This window comes from Saccostrea echinata, unplaced genomic scaffold, assembly GCF_033153115.1.
Source record: "Saccostrea echinata isolate AGI-Se365-2 ecotype Australia unplaced genomic scaffold, CSIRO_AGI_Sech_v1 ptg000054l, whole genome shotgun sequence".
Taxonomy (NCBI): Eukaryota; Metazoa; Mollusca; class Bivalvia; order Ostreida; family Ostreidae; genus Saccostrea; species Saccostrea echinata.
The window spans coordinates 6,736,873-6,760,887 of NW_026889803.1; the positions used below are offsets into that span (position 1 = coordinate 6,736,873).

Below are 24,015 nucleotides of genomic sequence, written 5' to 3' on the forward strand. Positions count from 1 at the left end.
AAATTCTCGAGAGGGACGTTAAACAATATACAAACAAACAAAAAAATATCAAGGATGACGCTAAAAGAATAGGAAAGGACCAGCAGTTGTTTCCAAAAGGTTGTGGCCAGTTTTATATAATATGATAACGAAAAAGGGTTATACCACTCTTCAGCATGATCGCCTGAAACCATGTCAAGTTGATAAACTGCGAAAATGGATTGCCAAAGTTTCGTCGCCAGTTAAAATATTGTATGGACTTTGACGAACTTTTCAAAGAATGCACAGATGAAGTTGAGGATAGGCAAGGAAACGATGATGTTTGGACCACAGAATCAAGCCTACGGAATGAAGGGAAGGCATCCAAGAAGGATGATGCAGTAGTCCCTGTTACGGAGAAACCAACGACCAAGGAGCTGGACCAAGGAGTAGTCACAAGGCGTGAGGGAACAGTAAAACACCAATTAATTAAGGTCTTCCGTCTTCACGGAAGACCTTATAGTGATTCTACTGTTTCTTCTTCTTCTTATTATTATTATTTTTCCGCCCATCTAATTTTGTGCACGCGATTTCTCAAAGACTACTTGATGAAATTTAATGAAATTTGCAGGAACAATGTGTTTTAATATGAAGTTATTTTATCCGAGAGATTTTTTGGAAAATCACTTCCGGTGCCAAGTTACCGACCATTTTCTGAATTTTAAAAGACATTTTGTCCGCAACTAATCTCAAGAACGGTAAAAGATATCAATGTGAAACTTTCAGGGATTATAGATCGTGATAAATCCTAGCCGGGACATGACCTTTCGTTCGTCGTCGGTACTTCCGGTCGTTACCGTATGCGAATTTAAAAAAAATGAATTTTCTAACTTTTTTGTTTTTCAATATTTTTCTTTGATATTAGTAGAGTTAATAGAGGCATTTTCAAAAAGGCTTAATATATAATTTGTTTAAAAATTGATAAATCCAAACTCTAGATATTCGCATTTTAAAATTTGAAGCGGGTCCAAAATGGCGGCTGTCTCCGTAAACTCCGACGAGCGGGTCGGTACTCGGAGCTCCTCGGGTGGCTGGTACCTCGCACACTAACCTCAAACGTCAACGGTGTTCTATTATTTCGGGTTTAATCCCGATTATGTCTGAATTTTCTTTCTCATTTTTTACCTTTAATTTACGTTTTCATCTTTATAAATGATGTTTTTTTTTCTGTGTGAATCCTGCGCTATTTGCATTTGTTTTAATCCTGAAAAATCCTTGCATTTTTTAAGGACCCATATTATATTTTACGGACATTGGCAAGTTAAACAAAAAGCACGTGTACTTCCTTCAACGGGTAGAATCATCTATACAGCAAGAAAGAAAAGTAGTAATGACTTTGTTGTACATTGTATTCAGGAGACAAAGAGCCAACAGGTCGTCATTTACCATAGTTATGCTCAGTATGCTGGGAAGGGCAAAGATTTGACATATGCTGAAAGGTAGACCGACTGAGATCAGTTTCTAGGTTGTATAAAGGAAGCAGCATTTAGTATCTACTAATAAAAATTGAAATAAATCCATGCCAATATTTTTATGACAATGTGTTTCAATCAATTCAGTCAATTACATGATAGAATCAATCAACCAGTCTGACTCTCTTGACCCTCATGGATAATATGTAATTATAGCTATTAAGGGAAGTAACTCAAAAATAGAGATCGGTGCCGGTATGTCCTTGTCTTGTTTCTATATTTACATTTTTAGCTAAAATATCTAGAAGTCATAGGAAATGAAAATAGATAATATATATAAAACAAAAACCATATGAAATAAGTGAGTTTTGGAGAAATATTATTGCGAAAAATTATGTAGGTCCCTTTTATCAACATTTTACATAGGAAATGCATTGAGAATTGCAAAAACACTGATTTGACAAAATCTAAAAAAAAAAAAAAAAAAGAAGGTTGACTTGGTAGGTTAAACAATCCAGAATATAGCCTGTTTATTACAATTAAAACTACTCTCAAGAGTTCTTGAAAAATTCTATACGAGAAGTTGTCTAAGCAAGAACTCGAAAACGGTAAGACACCAAACTTATATGAGCAACAGTCCTTAAGATGTAGGCAAAACCATTTGGGTTCAGAGCGTCAGCCGTCACTTCCAGTCGTCACAGGAAGTGATAAAAGAAATAGAAAATTTCAACTTTTCTTTTTTTAATTAAAAATTGCATCACTTTATTGCATCTTTTTCGCAGATTCGAAAGATGTTGGTCCCACCGGAAACAAAATCTACAATTTCCGGTTATATGAGATAAACTAAATAATTTGAGCGTTTTACTTTCCCATAAATATTCTTTATAGATAAAGTATTTGAAATGAATTTTAAATATGTTATTCAGAGTGCAAATGTCTAGAGTAACCTTGAAAACGTCAACTTCCGGTTTAAGGAAATAGCACGTTGGATTTTCACGCTGACGACCAGGGTTAAATTTCCAGAGTGTCTGAATTTCTTTTATCACTTTTTCAGCTTGAATTCTCGTTTTTATTTTCAGAATTGGACGGAAGACCTCTCATTGCTCGCAATGAGTTTCTAGTAATATTAATACTAGTACATAAATAAGGAAAGCTAAAGTCATCTCTTTTGTAATATGATTTAGTTGTTAGATTGGCCTTATCGTCTGTCTAATCTGTTACGGATAATTTTGGGTCGTATTTTATCTTTTTTTCACTAATAACCTGCCACTTCTTTTCATCTATTCAGTCTTTCAGTGTTAGAAGATCTAAATCGACATTTAATCCTATACCCTAGACCAGGTATACACAGCTGTGAATACGGACATAAAAGATCCAAAAAACTACATGTATATACGGTTAAGGCAAAATCAGCCTGCGCTCATAAAACCAGATTTTGAAAATCTCTTGAAATGTGCACAAATGTATGTTATATTGTCCAAAATAAATCTGAATCAAGAAATGCAATATTGATTGGGGAAAACTGGCATTTGTCTCTCTGTGACGTAACAAACTACTGAGATTTCCTATTATTTAAAAAAAAAAGAGAAAAATGCACAAATTTTGTTCAATTTTGACTTCCGTTTTTATAGATTTCACTTGATTCGGTAATAAATTTTTTAACCCATAGTATAATAAAAACAATAATAATGTTATCATACTTTGGGTAAAAAAATTATTAGCGAAACAGAACATATGGATATTTTTTTCAATCAACAGATGTCCGTTAGATTTTGCTGTGGTGTGAAGAACGGTTTGAATATTAAAATCCCGCTTACCTTTTAAACCCTAAAGGGGGAGTTTCATAAAAATAAATTTCAATTAATTTTTTTCAAATCAAGATAAATATGTACCCTCAGATGCGTTAACATTAGACTTATGGGAAAATATAAGAGGGTGGCATTTATAAATCGATGTTTAGAATATGAAGTACATGAGGGACACTCACCTAAATTTGCTCAGTAATTAGATATACTCTACACACTAATATCTTGAAATATGATGAGTGTTGCGTGTGCACTTCATATCCAAATATTGAAAATTGCATAAAATTTGCATATCTAAAGTTAGAAGCTCCTGGTTTTTTTATCTGAATCTGTGTTAAAATACTAGGCCAAAAGTTAGATATTATTTTATATCAAAGAAGATCAAATTTACACTTTATACAAAAATTCACTTCATAAGGTCATGCTTCCATGTAAATTTAATTTGTTATTTAGATTACAAGTCTACGTCACTGCGTGTCACAAGATATATATATATATATATATATATATATATATATATATATATATATATATATATATATATATATATATATATATATATATTTGCATACCCTCTGTTTTCTCCCACTATGAACCTGCACTCACCAGTTGCGTTCATAGCACCATGAACGCAACTTCTGCTGTAAGTGCATTTCGTTTCTTACACTGGCGCTGTACAATCTACTCCTCTTATATAACACATTTAGAAGAATATATATGGAATGTTGTGCAAAAGGACTAAAATTTAGTTTTTAATGGAATCCTCCGGGGAAAAACAAATTTAAAATGATTAAGATTACTGATTGAGGTGTTTTTAATTTTAAAAAATAATAATAATTTTAGTCAACGTGTTCAATTGTAAAATGACACTTTCTACAAATTAAACATAACTCTATATCTTTAATTTATCTGTTCATTTTTACGCATATTGTTCCAAAGAACGATAACTCTTCACGCTAGGGTTTTTTACGTTCAGAAAAGCGAAATTTCTGTAATAGTGTATCTATTTCAAGAACGATTTAAACTCTTAAAAAGAAATTTAAGAACTTAAGAAACATAAGAAAAACATTCTTAAGTTTAAATCAATGTAAAAATATTCTCTTTTTTCATAATATTGTTATTTATAATTTTTCACAGAGAGTTTCGATGACGATGACGTCATGGCACGTCACAACAGCATCAAAACAAAAACATAAAGAATTTGAAGACGGTGTGGTTTGTATCCAGATAACTGTGGTTAATAAGCAATATATATATTGTATGTGATTTATTGGAGATAAAGTGGAGATAAAGTGGATAAATTATTATTAAACAGGTATACTAATTTTATTGTCATATTTTTCTTCATTGGAGTCAAGCACCCGTGTCCTTATGCAGGCCAGGATTTCCTCTGATATTCTTGCCATCACAGAATGCAAATATAAGTAATAAACAACGATTATTCAGTGAACATGGCGTTATGAATAGCAATAGCTCTGCTGGCAGCTCTGCTAGCGCGCATCATGGAATATGCCAGCAGAGCAATTGCTATTCATAACGCCATGTTCACTAAATAACGTCGTTTATGTCTTAAATATATATATATATAGAGAGAGAGAGAGAGAGATAAAGACAAAATTGCTAACGCCCCACTTGTTATTCTTCTTTGTGAATTGAAAATTTATCTTATTGGTACTGATATATCTAATACGTCATCTTTAGGTCACCTGAGTCACTCAGGTGACCTATTGCTATCCGTTTTTGTCCGTAGTTGTGCGTCGTGCGTTAACATTTGAACATTTTTAGCTTCTTCTCTGAAACCGCTCAACCAATTTCAACCAATTTTAGCATATGGCATCTATGGGTGGGAACAAAAATTGTGAATTTCATGATCCCTGCCCCCCAGGGGCCTGAGGGGTGGGACTAAAACCACCAAAATTAATGCAATCTTTAAAAATCTTCTTCTTTACTCCTGGACGTCAAGCAGTCAAACTGTTGGCATGATTGTAATAAGGATTGAGCCCTCTACCAATATTGTGAAATTCATGGCCCCAGGGTCAGAGGTTGTGGTGCTAGGGTGGGCTATATACATCATGTAGTGAAAGTGCATTATTTGAAAATCTTCTTCTCTGCTCCTGGGTATTAAATAAACTAACTAAGTACATAGTTATGTTGAGCAAGACTGCCTCTTCCAAAATTGTGAATGTCATCGCCCTAGGGTCAGGAGTATTACGGCGGGGCTTTATTTATTATATAGTGAAAATGCATTAAATCTTTGAAAATCTTCTTCTCTGCTCCTGGGTATGAACTAAGTAAGTACATAGTTATGATGAGCAAGAATGTCTCTACCAAAATTGTAAATTTCATGGCCCCAGGGTCAGGGGTTCTGGTGTTGGGGGGGGTCTATTGATTATATAGTGAAAATGCATTTAATCTTTGAAAATCGTCTTCTCTGCTCCTGGATATGAAATAAACTTAGTACATAGTTATAATGAGCATGGCTGCCTCTTCCAAAATTGTAAATTTCATGGCCCCTGGGTCATGAGTTCTGATCTTAGGGCGGGGCTCTATTGATTATATAGTGAAAATGCATTATTTCTTTCAGTTGAAAATCTTCTTCTCTGCGCCTGGGTATGAAATAAACTAAGGAAAAAGTTATGATGAGCATGACTGCCTCTTCCAAAATTGTGAATTTCATGACCCCTGTATCAGGGGCTCTGGTGAAAGAGGGGGGGACTCTATTGATTATATAGTGAAAATTCATAATTTCTTTCAAAATATTTTTTTATACTCCTGGTTATAAAGCAAAGAAACAAGTGTATAGTTATGATGAGCAAGGATGCTTTTACAAAATTTGTCAAACTTGCGGTCCCAGGGGTTCTGTTGTTTCTCTGAAGGGGGGGGGGTATTTGATTATATAGTGAAAATGTGTGAATTCTTTGAAAATTTTCAACTAATTGCATAGTTATGATGATGAGGGTACCTCTTCCAAATCGGTAAATTTTCATGACCCTCGATCATGGGTTCTGGTGTTAAGGTAGGGCTGTGTTAAATAGTGAAAATGCATTATTTCTTTGAAAATTTCCTCTGCTCCTGGGCATATTGGAAGCAACCAGAGTAAAAGTTTTAATAAGCAAGGGTATTTTTACCAGAATTTTGAACATCTGGATCATTTAGTCAAGAGTTCTGGTCCTGGCCAGGGCCCTATTAATTTGTATTCTACTGAGTGAAGTTATTCCCCTTTGCCATTCACCTTTGATAATAAATCACTGTTGATAATGTATTTGAAAGGTAAATAGAATAAAAGAATTATGCAATACCATTTATTGTATAATACAAAAAGTACTTTCATAGTTTTGATAATCAGGTAGACTTGGAAATAATAGATGAAAAAAAATGAAACAAAAATAACTTATCTTTTTAAATGTTCTTCAAAGGCCAAGTGAGGCCAATGTGAGAGGTAATACAGACCCTAAAACGTGCTACTACACCACTTGCACGGTTCGGTTCGTTTCGTTTTGTGTACGGTACGGTACGCTTCTTGCACGGAACGGTACGCTTTGTGAACGGTACGGTTCGTTTAGTGCACGGTACGGTACGCTTCTTGCACGGTACGGTTCGTTTTGTGTACGGTACGGTTCGCTTTGTGCACGGTACGGTACGCTTCTTGCACGGAACGGTTCGTTTTGTGAACGGTACGCTTTGGTGAACGGTATGTAAATTAAGTGGGCGGAGCCTGTACGCTTTAGATTATGATTGGCTACTTCATAAAGTCGTTTATTTCTTTATTATAATCTCTTTATTTTATATAAATGGAAGGACGGTGTCGCAAGCATTTTTTAATAAGTTGTTTTTAAGTTAAAACTTTTATAAATATTTCCTTTTTACAGCTGTATTTTTGTTATTAAATGTAACTAGTTGTCTTAATAACTGTATCTTTTTTTTATTTACTTTCTGTATGAACTACTTTCAATTTCTAAAATAAATAATTATAGTTGTCTATTTTTTATCTTATTTTGTACAACATCGCCTTATGGTTCAATTAAACTTGGAAAGAAATCGAACATATCAACAAACACTGTATAAGAAGGATGAAAAAAATATTTTGGTTGCGTTGCCATAAAAGGCCTTCCTGTATTTTTTTTAACGAATAAGCGTACATATGTTTTTTTTTTCCTTTAAGTATTCCTAATTGAATACAATTATTATATTAAATATTCACTTATCACACTTTTAAGTAAATGAGATTGATTTTATAAATCGCTCATGCTTTCATTTCGTCTACCATTCTTTTTACGTTCTTGTCACTGCTGCTTCCTTAAAAAAAACACAAACAAACAAACAAACAAACAAATTTCTCTTGACCGAATGATCAAACAAGTCATTAGTTTTATTTGCGAGGAATTATATTTTTTTTACATTGATTTCTTAGGTGTTTGGATCACTAGGAAAAATACATTGAAAAGTAATCGGTAGAAGTGCACACAATAAGTGCAAAATATTACTTATTTTTTGTGCGCGTAATTGTTTTCCTTTTAACATAAATTTTCCATCAATGTGTAAAAACGTTTTTTGAAGGGAAGTTACAATCAAGAAAACGGTTAAGACAGCTACAATTCCATCTACAATGTATAAATGTATATAATATATATTGACGGCAAGACAGATTTCCGAAATAACTAATGTCAAAATGTTAGAAATAAATAGTCCGTTTTCAATTACCCCCCCCCCCCTTTGTTTCCTTGTCAAACTCGCTTTTTTATTGAAGATCTAGAAGAAAAGCTGACTGCACATGAAATTCTGTTTAAATCTGCTGATTAAAACTGATTCGTTGTTGTAGACTTACTGTTAAAGGCAGCAAACTGTTGATACACGTGTAGATGTAAGCATATCTGGACTAACGGGATTAGATACGGTTCAATATACACAGCTCAAGTTTTTACCTGTGCACGTGTGAAGACAATACTTGATCGAAATTTTCAAATGTTTTAGAGTAAATAACGAAAGTATAGAAAGACGTCAGTCTAGATAACGAGACCATGGCAAGAAATGTACAGTGTTTCTTTAAAAAAAAATCTTGGATGAACACGCATGCACGGACTAAGTATTTTTTTTTAAATTAAACTGGGCTTTTTGTGTAAATTCCAGGTTACATATTTTACCTGCAGATTTCAGTGAATAAAGCAAATGAAATGGGAAAATGCTTTAAATAAAAATTAATTCTGACATATATCCAGATTTTTTTTTTTTTTTTTTTTTTTTTGGATTACGTGTATTAAACTGAAAATTCCATGCGAAAATGTGGCGATCGAGCTTTTTGACAGTATGTTATATTGGCGATAACATCTTGAGTTGGTCAGAAGAGTGTAAACCGACACATATTATTTATATATACATCGCTTTTATTTATTTTTTCTGGTGATTGAGAGGCGTTTACATTTTAACATGTTCGCTTTCAAATTGATAATTTAGTTCGTAATTTTTTTTTTTTAATTTTGTTGTTGTTGTTGTTGCTAAATCTGTAATCATTTCTCCCTAAAACTATTACTTACATGAATAAAAAATGATTTTAAGGGCTTGGTTTCGGAAAATAGCACAGAATCCTAATACATTTTTCGGTGTGTCTTGGTTTCCGAGAACGTTCATAGAGACAAGAATAGGGTAGATAAAAGCTATAGAAATAAGCGATAACGTATTAATTCACTTTTATTTATTATAAATTGTACACGAAAATATTACGATGCTGCATTTGATACGGAAAAAAATGTTAGTCAAGCATAACCCGATCATGCATAGCGAATAAGGAATCGCCTCACACTCTGTCGAGTTGTTTTGAAGTCGTAACTACTTTCCTTATATTAACAGATGTTAGTCCAGATGCATGGTACTTAATAATAATATTTTGAATCTCTAGGGTAATTTTCTGTCCTTCTTGGACTGGCGCTGCGTCGAAAGAAATAAAAGAAAATTACTTACTGTATTCGGTCATTGCAAGATTCGGAATGCTTTCGGGGCGTGGCTTGCATAATTATTTCAAAAATTATTCATGAACGGTACGGTTCGCTTTGTGTACGGTACGGTACGCTTCTTGCACGGTACGGTTCGTTTTGTGTACGGTACGGTTCGCTTTGTGCACGGTACGGTACGCTTCTTGCACGGTACGGTACGCTTCTTGCACGGTACGGTTCGCTTTGTGCACGGTACGGTACGCTTCTTGCACGGTACGGTACGCTTCTTGCACGGAACGGTACAGTTCGTTTCTGAGGTGTAGTAGCACGTTTTAGGGTCTGTAATATAGACATTTTGTTAAAAGTCAGCATGGTAAAAGTGATAAATGGGGGACAGACAGAAAGATACTAGACCAATTATTTTGTTGAACTTAATCGTACTATTTTTCTTGCTATTGGGCAACAAAGCTTCATTTATCAGTTTATGGATCCTCTGAATTGTTGTACTCAGGTGACCGTTAAGGCCCTTGGGCCTCTTGTTTCCAAAAACAGTGGAATTCTTCAAATATCTTGGTGTCATGACAAGACTCTTAAATGACCCTTTTACCCGGAAACCAATTTCCAGCATGCACTGCGCGTGGTTTTTGCCCAGATATGAAGTTGGTGACTACCAGACTACCAATTGTGGGCCGAGATGTTGCACCAGAAGCAGTCTCCCAGTTGGAAATCAAATAATATTCAGTGATTGTTTATCATATCGCCTAGTATACATCCAATGCCTTGGTGTCCATACCCAGTCCACCCATCTTCTGGCTACCTCCATTTTGTGGAACAATTTTGAAATTGTCGTGTGGTGCTTACTTAAATCCGTGGTTTAACATTTTTATGTTTATTAATCTATTTGTAACAATTTTTCACTACAGGAATGCATATTTATTTTAATTGTTTCATTTTTTAAACAAATTTATCTAAAAGAACCCTCTGCAGACACCATACTGATTGCTTGCACACGCTCTTCTAGGGTCAAACGCCGCATAAAGTGGAAGTCTCTTCTTTATATGTATGGTATAAAATCTCTCAAAATTATAGTAAACATTTATAAAATAGTTGGGAAACTATAAATATCATCCCTTTTTAATACTTCCTTATGGCAACAAATAACAACGTGCAGAAAACTGTTTTTGATGGTGGTAGATATGATTATTTCAAAAGTTGCCTTTGAAGTACATGGATGATATACAGAGTATACTACTTCCACAAAGAATCACATTTGCAGCTGTGGTATTATAATGAGCAATATAAGAACCTTTGTAAAAGCCGTTAAGGACTCCATCATTACTTATCCACTAACTGCTGGAAATTTCATTGAGGATGGAACTGGACATTATAAGTCAGATGGGAGGATAGCAGCTACGGTTATTGTTACATGCCTCACTTCCATATGTTTTGCACTGGTGGCGGTATTTGTAAACAGTCGAGTTGAAAATGCTGTATCCTACATGGTAACCTGGATCATAAGTGAGACCATTATTCTTTCTGCTATTGTGGCCCTGATCTGGATATCCGTACTCGCATACAGGAATACCGATACTTGGTATCGAGAATGTAATTACCCTAGAGGACGAAAAGAAGGAGGAAAAATAGGTATCACTTTCTTATGGATATTTGGATTAGCCACCATTGTTGACAAGTCCATTGAATTGTCAATCGATATTGAGTGCTTGAACGGGAACAACTCAACTTCTACTTTAATTACGAAACATTTGCACTGGGCCTTTACAGACGTTGCTTGCATCGTCTTTTACTGTATTCAGCTGGGGTTTATATCTTACTTTGCAGGATACAAATTGGGAAAACATCTTGCTATCAATTACGGTATTTTGTTGGTTCTGTTGACAAACACTGTTCAGTGGTTTATTTCCTTGATGGAAGATATCAATGATTATTACACAGAGGGTCAGGTTCCGGGATCAGATATTGACCCTTGTTTCTGGAACTCAAAAATTTTGCAAAATGTTATGGTAAATCTAAATCCCTATCTTTCTCCAGCCATGATCGAATTTTTTCTGCTATCTGCAGGACTAATACTAGGAATGCTTCCTTCAGACAGCAAAGATCAAGTTCCTCAATCGAACACAACTGATTTTAATGAGCTCACATCACTAATGCATCCACTTCAAACAGAAATCCAAAGGTCGTATGAAAGACACCCTGTATCTCACTTTTTGTTTGTTATCTTTGCAATTGTTGTGAATTTTATATTGGTGATCACAGAGATAATTTTCTCCAAGGTAAACCCCAAAAGTTACAGCGTTTTCTGCACATTGATTGTTATCGATACACTTTATAAACTGATTATGCTTTGTGCCATACTGGTCATATATTACCGGATATATAAATTCGGACATCAACAGGAAAACCACCATACCCTGTCTCCGGGACAGTATATTTTCCTGCTTGCCACTGCAGGAACTGTAGCCATTGGGGTTTATGGAGTGATAGCGGGAATTCAATTCCTGAGTTTTAAGGGGTACGTCTACATAGTAAATAACGCTATTGACATCTTTCTAACAGTCTGGCAATCCATCTTGATTATTTATATAGAAAGAATAACGCTGACCAATGAACCAGAAGGGGCGTTTGTTCCCTCGGATATCCTCTGCTTTTACTTGGCTATCAGTAACTTTATATACTGGTTTGTGAATAGTTTTATAGATGTCACGTACGAAGAGTCTAACCACTTATTGGGGTGGATCTTTGATGAAAATAAGTGGGAAAATGTTCAGGAAATGCTGGCTCCTATGTTGATTTTTTATCGCTTTCATACATTTTTAGACTGGTATGTAGTTTATCGCAGACTCAAGGTAACTAATTAAGTACATGCTTGAAAAATAGATGTCATTAAATTTCTTTTTTTTTTTTTACTGTTATAACTAAATTTTCATGAATGTATTGTTCTTTACAAATTGTGTCATCATCGCTCCTTTGAAGAAAAATAAATTCAAAAAAGTGATACATGAAGGTAATTAAGTAGAAATGCAAGATGATTCTTGGATCTTTCAAAACAAAACAAGATAACCTTTCTTCTTCTGTTATTCATCAGCGTTCTTATGAAGAAGGGGTTAAATTAAGTGTTTGCTACGAGGAGTAAGTAACGCGGAAGTAATTTACAAAATAGTGATACAAGAGCCGTGTGTCTCTTGTCCGCAAATGTGTATTTTTTGTAAAATATATGCTTGTTAATGTTGGAATAGTATGAGGGTTACAAGTGCTCTCAAAATCAAATTTAAAACATCCAGTGACGGTTAACCAACGAGGTAAATATTCTCAAAATAACTCCTATCAAATTAAAACAAATTCACCCTTCTTTTCACTAAAGATAAGATTAATTTCTAAATATATTAGAGAATTCGTTATAAATAATATCCCAAAAACTGAAATAGCTCGAGTTTATATTCATTTTGGTTTTTCTTCAAAATGACATTTAATATTACGAAACAAGCATACTCGGACAAAAATTATTGACAACAAAATGTCATAAACATTTTACATCGACATAGAATATCTATTATCTAATGATTTTTTTCCCACAACTTCTATTGAATATTGCATGAAATACTTACGAAATAAGTGTTTAGTCAAGCAGTGTTTAATTTAAAAATGTATGAAATAAAATTAGTTTTTTTTCTTTTCTACATGAAAAAAACTCAGTTAATCATTAAGGGGAGTGTTCACAATATTTTCCCATTCCCGTAGAATATAAAAAATAGACGCGTATAGATCGGATCGAGAACAAAAAGTATAATATATATTCATTAAAATTTCATTCATTTCTTAAAGCTTGAGAAACTAATATGTTTTGTGAGTGTACTTTTAAGCAGTAATGAAATCAGAATTTTTTTTCAATAAGATGGGTTGGATCTCAATAAAATAATAATTTCTCCTGAAAAGAAAAAAAAAATCTTGCATATACAGGTAAACCATCTCGCAAAGGAAATTTAAGTGCTGTTGCATTTAGATATACATAACCATCAACTCTTAAATAACTCAACTGTATTGCTGTGTTGATTTATATGACTTAGTATAATAGATCAACAAAAGGAACACAGAATGTCCTCATCACATTGAAGGAAAAAAGGCAATAAACGTTGGACTCGTGACTTAGTGTGCATGTGGTTGTAAGTAAAAAATGTTGGCTAGACTCAAGGACCAAAATTATGGAAAAGAAATTATTAATATCCAAAATCGCACGTCTACTGATATGAAGAGAAAGCATCAAAAGTCCACCAATGAAGATTTTAGCGATTAGTGGTTCCAGGACTCAGTCGGACGTCAGACAAATTTCTCTTGAAATGAAAGCCTAAAGTTTAGCTAAAAATTCATTTGAGCTTTAATACATCTAATGGTTGTCTGACTTCTTTCATTAATGGCTACAATGTTGTTTTTGGATAACAGTGATGAGAGGGAGGTATTGACATGAGAAGTGTGAAACTCTAGAGGATTTCTGTGATTTGCTTGCAAAAGGAGGAAAAATGAAAGTGTAAATGGGCATGTAAGCTTGAAAATATTGATGGTCTTATGGTTATTAGTCCCCTACCGGTGAAACCGGAGGGGACTATAGGTTTCCTCTGCGTCTGTCCCTCTGTCTGTCTGTCAGTCTGTCCCACTTGGTTTTACGCACTTGTTTCCTAAACACTTGCAGGTATTCAGCTGTTCTTTGGTATGTGAGTGTATCTTGATGAGTTACAGATCAAGTTTGCATTTCGTTCCGCTTCACTAATTTTTGACGGAATTACGACCTTTTCAATTTTTAAGGGTTTTCCGCATTTTTTTCTAAACGCTTGCAGATATTGAACTGATTTTTGGTATGATTAGTTATAGATCAAGTTTGAATTTCGTTCCGCTTCAATAATTTTTTACGGAATTATGGCATGTTCAATTTTTAACGCGGACCAGATTACACTTGCCTGTATGGGATTAGTATCGCTAATGCAATACTCTCAAAATGCTTGTTATTTCATCAATCACTTGAAAGGGAACAGGGACTTACTGAATTATTGTATAACAATTAACACACTGGTACTTCAGCAAAAGATAATTCAATTAACCTATTATTTATCAATTCCTTTACGGTACCAATCAAAAATGGTTTACCTAGTAAGACTCGTGCTATTAATTGAAAGACTCTTATAAGTACAAATTAGATATCAGTCCCATAAAATCTGATGATGTAATTCTAGCATAAAAACTAGGGAATCATTTCATCTCTCCTTTTTTAATATTTCCGTACGACCATAGTCTAACACCATGCGGAAAATCTTTCTCAGCAGAGGTAAAGATCAGTATCAGTTTTGAAGCTTAATAAAAAAATTTATGGCAAACAGTATATCCATTGTAGCTGTGGTCTTAAAATGAGCAATATAAGAGCCTTCGTTAAAGCCGTAAAGGACTCCATCATTACTTATCCATTGACTGCTGGAAATTTCATTGAGGATGGAACTGGACATTATAGATCAGATGGGAGGATAGCAGCTACGGTTACTGCTACATGCCTTACTTCCATATGTTTTGCACTGGTGGCGGTATTTGCAAACAGTCGAGTTGAAAATGCGGTATCCTACATGGTAACCTGGATCATTAGTGAGACCATTATACTTTCTGCCATTGTGGCCTTGATCTGGATATCAGTACTTGCCTACAGAAATACGAATACTTGGTATCAAGAAAGTTATTATCCTAGAGGACAAAAAGAAGGAGCCAAAATAGGTATCACTTTCTTATGGATATTTGGATTAGCCACCATTGTTGACAAGTCCATTGAATTGTCAATCGATGTTGAGTGCGTCGATGTTAGCAACTCAACTTTTACTTTAATATCAAAACGCTGGCACTGGATCTTTACGGATGTGGCTTGCATCGTTTTTTACTGTATTCAGCTAGGGTTTATTTCTTACTTTGCAGGATACAAATTGGGAAAACATCTTGCTATCAATTACGGTATTTTGTTGGTTCTGTTGACAAACACTGTTCAGTGGTTTATTTCCTTGATGGAGGATATCAATGATTATTACACAGAGGGTCAGGTTCCGGGATCAGATATAGACCCCTGTTTCTGGAACTCAAAAATTTTGCAAAATGTCATGGTAAATCTAAATCCCTATCTTTCTCCAGCCATAATCGAGTTTTTTATGTTATCTGCAGGACTAATACTAGGAATGCTTCCTTCAGACAGCAAAGATCAAATCCCTCAATCGAACACGACTGATTTTAATGAGTCCACATCACTAATCCATCCACTTCAATTAGAAATCCAAAGATCGTATGAAAGACACCCTGCAACTCACTTTTTGTTTATTATTTTTACAATTGTTGTGAATATTACTTTTGTTGTCATGGAGATAATATTCTACAAGGTAAGCCCCAGAAGTTACAGCGTTTTCTGCACATTGATTGTTATTGATATCTTTTATAAACTGATAATACTCAGTGTCATTATGATAATATATTACCGGATATATAAATTCGGGCATCAAAAAGAAAACCAACACACCTTGTCTCCGGGACAGTATATTTTCTTGCTGGCCGCTGCAGGTACTATAGCTAATGGAGCTTGTGGGGTATTAGCAGGGATACAATTCCCAAGTTTAAAGGGGTATCTTTATACAACTGATAAGGCTTTTGACGTCTTTTTAACAGTGTGGCAATCCATTTTAATCATTTATATAGAAAGAATTACGCTGACCAATGAACCAGAGAGGAATCTTGTTCCCTCTGATATCCTCTGCTTTTACCTTGCTATTAGTAACTTCATATACTGGTTTGTGAATAGTTTTATTGACGTCAAACACGAGGAGTCTTATCACATGTTGGGATGGATCTTTGATGAAAATAAATGGGAAAATGTTCAAGAAATTCTATCCCCTATGATGATTTTTTATCGCTTTCACACATTTTTAGACTGGTATGTAGTTTATCGTAGACTCAAGCAAACGAATTAAACGCATACAGAAAATGTACGTCAATGAGGAGTCATAAATTGAGATTCAAATGTATATTTTGCAATAAAATTCTTTATGTTGTCATACTGTCATTTGCAAATTTTTCTTTTTAAACTGAATGTCGCCATTATTTCCTTATAACGAAAAGGAGATGGGTGAACAAGGCGCACAGGATGCCTTTAGCTTCAGATATATAAAAATCCTAATTAATTTGTGAATTTAGTATTTAGAGTAAAGTTCTCATTATTAAAATTAATGAAATTATGATTAAAAAAAATTCTGAGGAAAATTTTATCGGCAAACATTATTCTGTATTTAAAAAAATAATACGGTATTCGTGCGGGTCAAACCCTAGCAAGAAAAATCCTGAGTATCATTTTCCTTTGAGACTATCACGCTAACCACTACGCTGCACAGCTCTTGAAGAAAAATGGCATTTAAATCATGTTTCTGATATGACCCTTTACGAAATAGACTTCAAGTATTTCTCGGAAAGTTGCGATTTTTGTGTCATAAAAGTGTATTTTTAAGGTATAGTGGGTCTTTGCTCCATGATTTTGTTGACCAAAAATGTATATTTTTTTTGGCAAACTTTGAGGATAAACTTTGAAAAATATGGAGCGAAGACCCACTCATATTGAAAAATTGTGTTTTAGTACGAGAAAACGATCCTTTTTGCCCACTCTAGTGTGTGTATGCTATTTCATAGACATGAGTAAGATTACTGCAAATTGTGAAGATTTTACATAAAGTATACTTTAAATTTAGATGAAATATTAAAGAAAGTTCTGTTACAATTAAGATTTAATTTTACATCTTCATGTTTGTTGCACTATAGGCATTGCGCTCGCCTTGTTCGCCCAACTTGTTCATAAAAGTTATACAGTAAGCTCTTTTAATATATATATATATATATATATATATATATATATATATATATATATATATATATATATATATATATATATATATATATATATATATATATATATATACAACAAAAACTATTGTTCTAATTAACGACTTGTTGTCCTACTAAGTAGCCTCAGTAAAAAAAAATAGTGCCTACCTAACAGATGTATGAAGTCCAGAACACGTCCTACCAAAAGCTAAGCTCAAAAACGAATGATTCAACCCTACACGACCTAAACAAAGCGACAAAATTTCATTTTAAAATTGAAATGATGGTAAAATAAGCAATAACAGACCACCTGTTGCCGTTTTCTATACTGAGTCATGCAACATGTTCCATGTGATTGATCAATATTCTCGGTCGTATTTGGGGGTTCTGTTTTTTTAAAAGGAAGTAGTATGCATTTTAAAAAAAGGAGATGTTTGTGAAACACTTATGCCCCCCCCCCCCCAATAATTGGAATTTTTCCAAGTCCAAGGGGCATAACTCTGTCAAAAAAATCTCTATCACTAGTTTTAGATCTTAAAAAGTTGTATTATGTTTGTACTCTTATGCCTCATGTGAGGCCTTGAGTGAATAAAAAGTTTCAAAGTACCCAAGACAAAACTTGACCTATATATTTTTATGATAAATCTGTATACCAAATTTCATTTCAGTATGTGCAACCTCTCCAAAGAAAATGAACGGAAACTGCCAATAAATGGAATTTTCCAAAGTCCAATGGGTGTAACTCTGTCCAAAATTGCTCGATCATACCAAAAACATAACTTGGCCTAGATATTCTTATGATAAATCTGTATACCAAATTTCATTTCAGTATGTGCAACCTCTGCGAAGAAAATGAACGGAAACTGTTGGTGGACCGACCGACAGACAGACCGACCGACAGACAGCAGTAAAGCAATATGCCGTCCCTCCTTCGGATCAAAAGTGACCTCATCTGAGTTTTATGGACCCGGAGCCCTGTGTTTTTGGTTGGTTAAGCGTACATCAGCTTTATATATATATATATATATATATATATATATATATATATATATATATATATATATATATATATATATATATATATATATATATATATAATCGTGATAAATAAATAATATGATCTATGAAATCACTACATGAGAAACCATCATCATAGTCTCTTCAAGGAGGAGTAAAGGGTAAGCATTTTCCCCCTAGGAATCAGTAACGCGGAAGTCATAACAGAGCGTTTTCCTTGTACATATATGTATAAGTTTGTAAATAATGAAGTAGTTTGTTGAATGCCAGTGTCCTCAATAATATCTTTAAAAGGACAGACAACGAGGTCATTCGATAAATTCATTTGTTTATATTTAATATTCCGTTCAAAGTTTACTCGTGTCACTAAAGCCTCATCGCTTTAAAACAAATTCAGTCAACTCTTTGATAAAACTTCATTTTCTACAGCATGAGCTGAAATTGATATCCCCATACATGTAACTGAAAAATCTAAGTTTTTATTTCAGAAGGCGCTGAGCAAATTTCTCCAAAACTTAACTTAGCACTGGAGTAATAACTTGGCTGTTACTAAAATCAGCCTGGTATAATGATTTCGTAGATGAGTATTAACGCCTGTTTATAATAATGGAATTCCATAATTTGCTTTTCCTGTTTATTTTTGCTATGCTCAATGTAATACTTCCTTAACTATTCATATTGCCTCTTAGTTTCTACATGCCAAATGTCCTTAGTGCTTCGATTATTTTGTTTCAAACGAGGAAATAATGTTTTAAGATTCCTGTATTACTCGACCATAAAAAAGACATGAGGCAAGTATATCATTTATGACTTTCATTTGTTTAAAAGCAAGGAATTTTGTTTTTGATTTATTTGCTTTTTAATAAAAATAGATTTTGTGATTTTAGTTGGCAGGTGAAATTCTGTGATATAGCAAAGGCTGTTTGTCATGCTGTAATTTTGGATCCACTTACTGCCGGAAGTACACGTGACCCAGCAGAACCACAAAGTCATCACTCAGACGGACAGATAGCAGCCACAGTAACCACAACCTGTCTTACTTCTATTTGTTTCGTCCTCGTCGCTATCTTTTTAGGAGAGCGTTCTGAAAATGAAACTGCGTACTCTACATTGTTGGCAATCATATTAGTAATTGTGATGATCGCCATTTTTGCTATCTTATGGATATCTGTTGTCGCTCATTTAAACGCAGAAACCTGGTGTAGGAATGATCAAACAGAACACAAAGATGGTCTCAGAATTTCCATAACTTTTTTATGGGTGTTTGGTATGGCGTCTGTCGCTGAAGAGGCGTTAGAAATGGCGATCAATATAGGTTGCTTAAATTTTAGTCATAAGTTGAATACGACAGGTTACAAATTGCGATGGTTCACAATATGCAGTAACATAAGCACAATTTTATTTTACTGTATTCAAATTAGTTTCGTAACTTATTTCATTAGATTCAACTTTGAAAAGTACATTTCCATAAATTATGGTTTACTATTCACTCTGATGACCAATGCTGTATTGTGGTTCATCTCAGAAATGGAGGAAATAGATGGATATTACGAAAACTTCGATATACATGCAAACAGATCACAAGATCCATGCTTTTGGAATTCAAATATAACAAGAGAAGTTCTGTCAAAACTCAACCCTTACCTTTCACCTGCAAATATCGAATTCTTCTTGCTCTCGTCGGGTCTAATTCTGAGTATGATGCCAAAACATTCTCAGAGTGATTTAGGTGAAGAAGAAGAGCAGACGCCCGAGGAGTTGGTTCCGATTCTTGGTCCAACTGAAAGACGACATCTGAGAGAAAGGCCCCACCAACTCCACCATCCAGTCACACACTTTGCTTTCATAATCATCGTTATCATTGTAAATCTGACACTGATTACAGGCAATGTTGTATTTGTATTCGTTTTGCCAGATAGCAACAGTATGTTTTGTACATGGTTAGTCATTGATACACTTTACAAACTGATTATGTTGATAGTCATATTGCTGATTTATTACCATATCCATATCTTTGGTGAGACGGAGCCGAGAAGGCATCATCTAAAACCAGGCCAATACATTCTACTTATATCTACCATGGGGACAGTAGCCGTCTGTGCGTTTGGAATGATAGGAGGAGTCCAAATCCTCCCAGCTTTCAAAGGACATATTTATATAACTGACAACTCCCTTGACATCACTGTTGCTTTCTTACAGACTGTTCTATTGATACACATGGAACGGATTAACCGATTGAACTCGGAAGGCAACCATATTCCTACAGAACTTCTATGCGTTTTTCTAGCCCTTTGTAACATAACATACTGGATTCTTGATAGCTTTATTGATGTCCGATATATAGAATCGAAACACATTACTGGTGAAATATTTGACAAGGAGAACTGGGATGACGTACAAGATTTATTGGCGCCAATGCTAATTTTTTATCGGTTTCACGCATTCCTTGATTGGTACGTTATATACTGTAAATTTAAAAGAATGTACAAATAAATGATAAAGAGAAATTTGGATATTTTCATTTTGTTTTGAACTTTCTTTTTTATGCAGATAAACTGACACATTTATTTTGAACGTCTTTAAAACAATTTCAATTTTGTTTTGTCTTAACAGTTGTGATATACATGTACATTTTTCTCAGTATTCTCTTTCTTGCCTTTATTTTCAAGGGGGAGGGGGGATAAACATAATTTCATTTGCTGGGGGGAGGAGGTAAATGTCCATGTGCATGGTTTTGGCAATTCGGCACACATTATAAAATCCCTATTTTTCAGCAGGTAAAAAGAATTATAATTATGATTTAGCTGATTAATTTGATAAATTTGATTATTTTTTTCCCATTAAAATACCAATGCATTGTTTAATGTAAAAAGAGGAGTGTCTATTTAAAAAAATGAGTGTTAATAGTAGGTTAGATTTTTTAAACAAGCCTTTTTGTGCTCCGCTGTTTTTCAGTGTTTTATTGGAGGTGATCCTTGGAGATCATGGATGGAAAAGCTAGCTGTTGTCAATTCAGGCCATGCAGTTGTACTCATCTCTCTTATCATTGACTTCAAATTTTGATATTTTATTAAAAATAATTTTTTTCTTCGCCGTTTCTCAAGCACATCAAATAAATTTATAACCCAACCTTATGCTATTATATATGCCAACTGTGGGTCGAAAATCGATATTTACCTACAAAAACCATGTTCCCAGAAATCATTTTACATTTTTACAGGAACAAATTCATCCTATAGAATGTCATTAGTGGTGGTGTGTATATATGAGTAAGGTTTCGGAATTTTCATTTTTAACCTGTAAGACAATTTGATGGTCCATAAATGACGTTTACCTTTGACTTTGATCACCTAAGAATTTTATGCTTATTTGATATCTGTGTATTCCTGTAAATAAAATAATAATTGTGGCTTCTTTGTTAGATATCCAGTTATGAATACTAGTACATTTAGAGGCAAACACGTATGTGTGGGTGTTACCGTTTTATGACAGCATCTATTTGTTTGCTTTTTCTGCAGGGCTTTTATCGTTTTAAAAAAAATCTTAATTAACAGAGTTTTGTGTATATTACTCTTAGTTTGCTTTCGGCAACATTGCAATATCTCGTGCTCGAGTACAGAAGTTTGTGTTTGAACAAGGAATTTCAATGAATCTGCTAAATAAGAAAATGAATCAGCAATTAACTAACCTCTAGTCATAATGAGAAAGAGACCTTCCTGTCTATATTGACATTTCACAGGCAGACTTTTTCATCAAAAGTATTGGCTAAGAGCTCGAAAAGGAATCACCTAGATTCTGATGCAAGATAGCTTGAATGACATTTTGTACTTGTAAAGTGATAAATATTTGACGACGTGATTACAAGACATGGTTCATGTTGGTTAAAAAATACTTTCATAAGTAAATTATCACTTTTTTCGACGCAAATGTCAAACAACGTGAATAATGCATCATATTGGTAATTACAAATTTTGTTAATATATATACTTATTTATTTCTGGTAAAAAAAGAGAAGATTTTCGATAACATAAATGGACAACCAAGACTATTTAAGATTTTAGTTTTCAAGTACCTATATGAATTAATCAACTCAAGAGTTTGAGTAAATAACAAGAAAAATTTTCAATATGATTTTTTGGCATTATTTGCGGGAAAAATTTTACAGAAAGATGCAAGAGGAAAACAGTTTTGATTCCACATTTTAATACATCATTGTTTGACATATTATAGGATCTTTTCCTTAGGGCTTAAACTTGATTAACTAAATTTAAGAACTTTGAATTTAAGAATGAGCGATAAAGCTAGATATACATCAGAAATATGAGAACACACCCCCTCCCCCACTCTACATAATATGTTGTGTGCGCGCTCTCACTTATTTTGACACTCTCCCATTTCGAGAAGAGTAATGACCATTTTTTGTTCAGTTCTTCATCTGAATGTACATCTTTGTTTTGCATTTCAAATGAAATTGCTAAAGCATTGTCAGGTTTAGGAAGAAAGACCAGCATTATCAACTAAATGGATCATTTGTTCACAGGATATACCTTAATTTATCCCGTCTTGTTTATTACAGAAAGACATTTCAAAAGCTAGAGGCAAGATTAATAACACGTTGGGTGCCTATTTGTAATTTGTCTTTCAATCCACGCAAGCACTGAAAAAAGATTACCCACAGAATCAAATACTGATACTAGAGATGATGTAGCTTTTTTGGTCACCTGAGCCGAGGGCTCAAGTGAGCTTCTCTGATTAGTGTGTCCGTCTGTCGTCTATAAACTTTTCATATTTTCGACTTCTCAAGAACCATTGGGCCAATATCAACGGTGAACCAAACTTGCCACAAAGAATCCTTGGGTTAAGGGGATTTAATTTTGTTCACAGGAAGTGCCACGCCCTCTATCAAGAATTCGTGAAAATTTGGTGGCATCTTTTAGAAATATTCTTCTCAAGAACCACTGGGCAAGAAAAGATGAAACTTATGTGAAAGCTTATTACATACTTTAAGTTTCAAGTTTATTCATATCATAAGGTGGGGCCACATGAGGGTGTTGAAGTTTTGCATAGGAATAAATTGGAAATGTCTTCAAAATCTTTTCGACAACAGCAAAGCCATGATTAGTTATATTATTATAGAAGTATCCTCAGGTAGTTTAGATTCAAGTTTGTCCCAGTCATGACCCCTTGGGTAGGCTAGGGCCACAACAGGGTCAAAGTTTACCATAGGAATATATAGGAAATATCTTTAAAAATCTTCTCAAGAACAGCTACGCCATTATTAGTTATATTATTAAAGGTATCCTCAGGTAGTGTAGATTCAAGTTTGTTAAAATCATGACCCCCGGGAGTAGGGCGGGGCCACCACAATTTTGCATAGGAATATATAAGAAATATCTTTAAAAATCTTTTTTCTCAAGAACAACCATTATTAGTCATATAAATACGGAAGCAACCTTATGTATTGCAGAATCAAGTTTCTTGAAATTACGACCCCCAGGGGTTGGGGACACAACAGAAGGTCAAGGTTTTACATACGAATATATAGGAATCATCTTAGAAAAAAATCTTCTAATAAAGAACAGCAAAGCCATGAATAGTCATATAATAGAAGCATTCTCAAGTACTGTAGATTCAAATTTGTTCGAATTTAAGGTGGGTAGGGTGGGACCACAATGAGCGATCAGTTTTACATAGGAATACATAGGGAAAAAAGTCTTTACAATTCTTCTGCTCAAGAACAGCAAGGCCATGACCATTAATATTGATATGGAAGCATACTGAGGTAGTATGAATTAAAGTTTGCCCCCCCCCCTTTAATTAACTTTTCAATACTGAACTGATTTCTGCTTTTTTCCTAGCCAATGTGAGCTATGTGGCCCATGAGCCTCTTGTTTAGTTATGTCACTGCATATTTACTTATATTAGGAAACATATACC

The 24,015-nt window shown here is 34.1% G+C and overlaps 1 protein-coding gene across 1 annotated transcript; it reads left to right on the forward strand.

Annotated features, from left to right (window-relative positions):
- The first annotated feature begins 19,284 nt into the window (after positions 1 to 19,284).
- LOC133204573 (uncharacterized) lies at positions 19,285 to 20,588 on the forward strand. Its single transcript, XM_061340325.1, has 2 exons — positions 19,285 to 19,393; positions 19,521 to 20,588. The coding sequence occupies exon 2, from the start codon at positions 19,573 to 19,575 to the stop codon at positions 20,569 to 20,571; it is 999 nt and encodes a 332-aa protein (XP_061196309.1). The 5' UTR covers positions 19,285 to 19,393; positions 19,521 to 19,572; the 3' UTR covers positions 20,572 to 20,588.
- Positions 20,589 to 24,015: the final 3,427 nt, after the last annotated feature.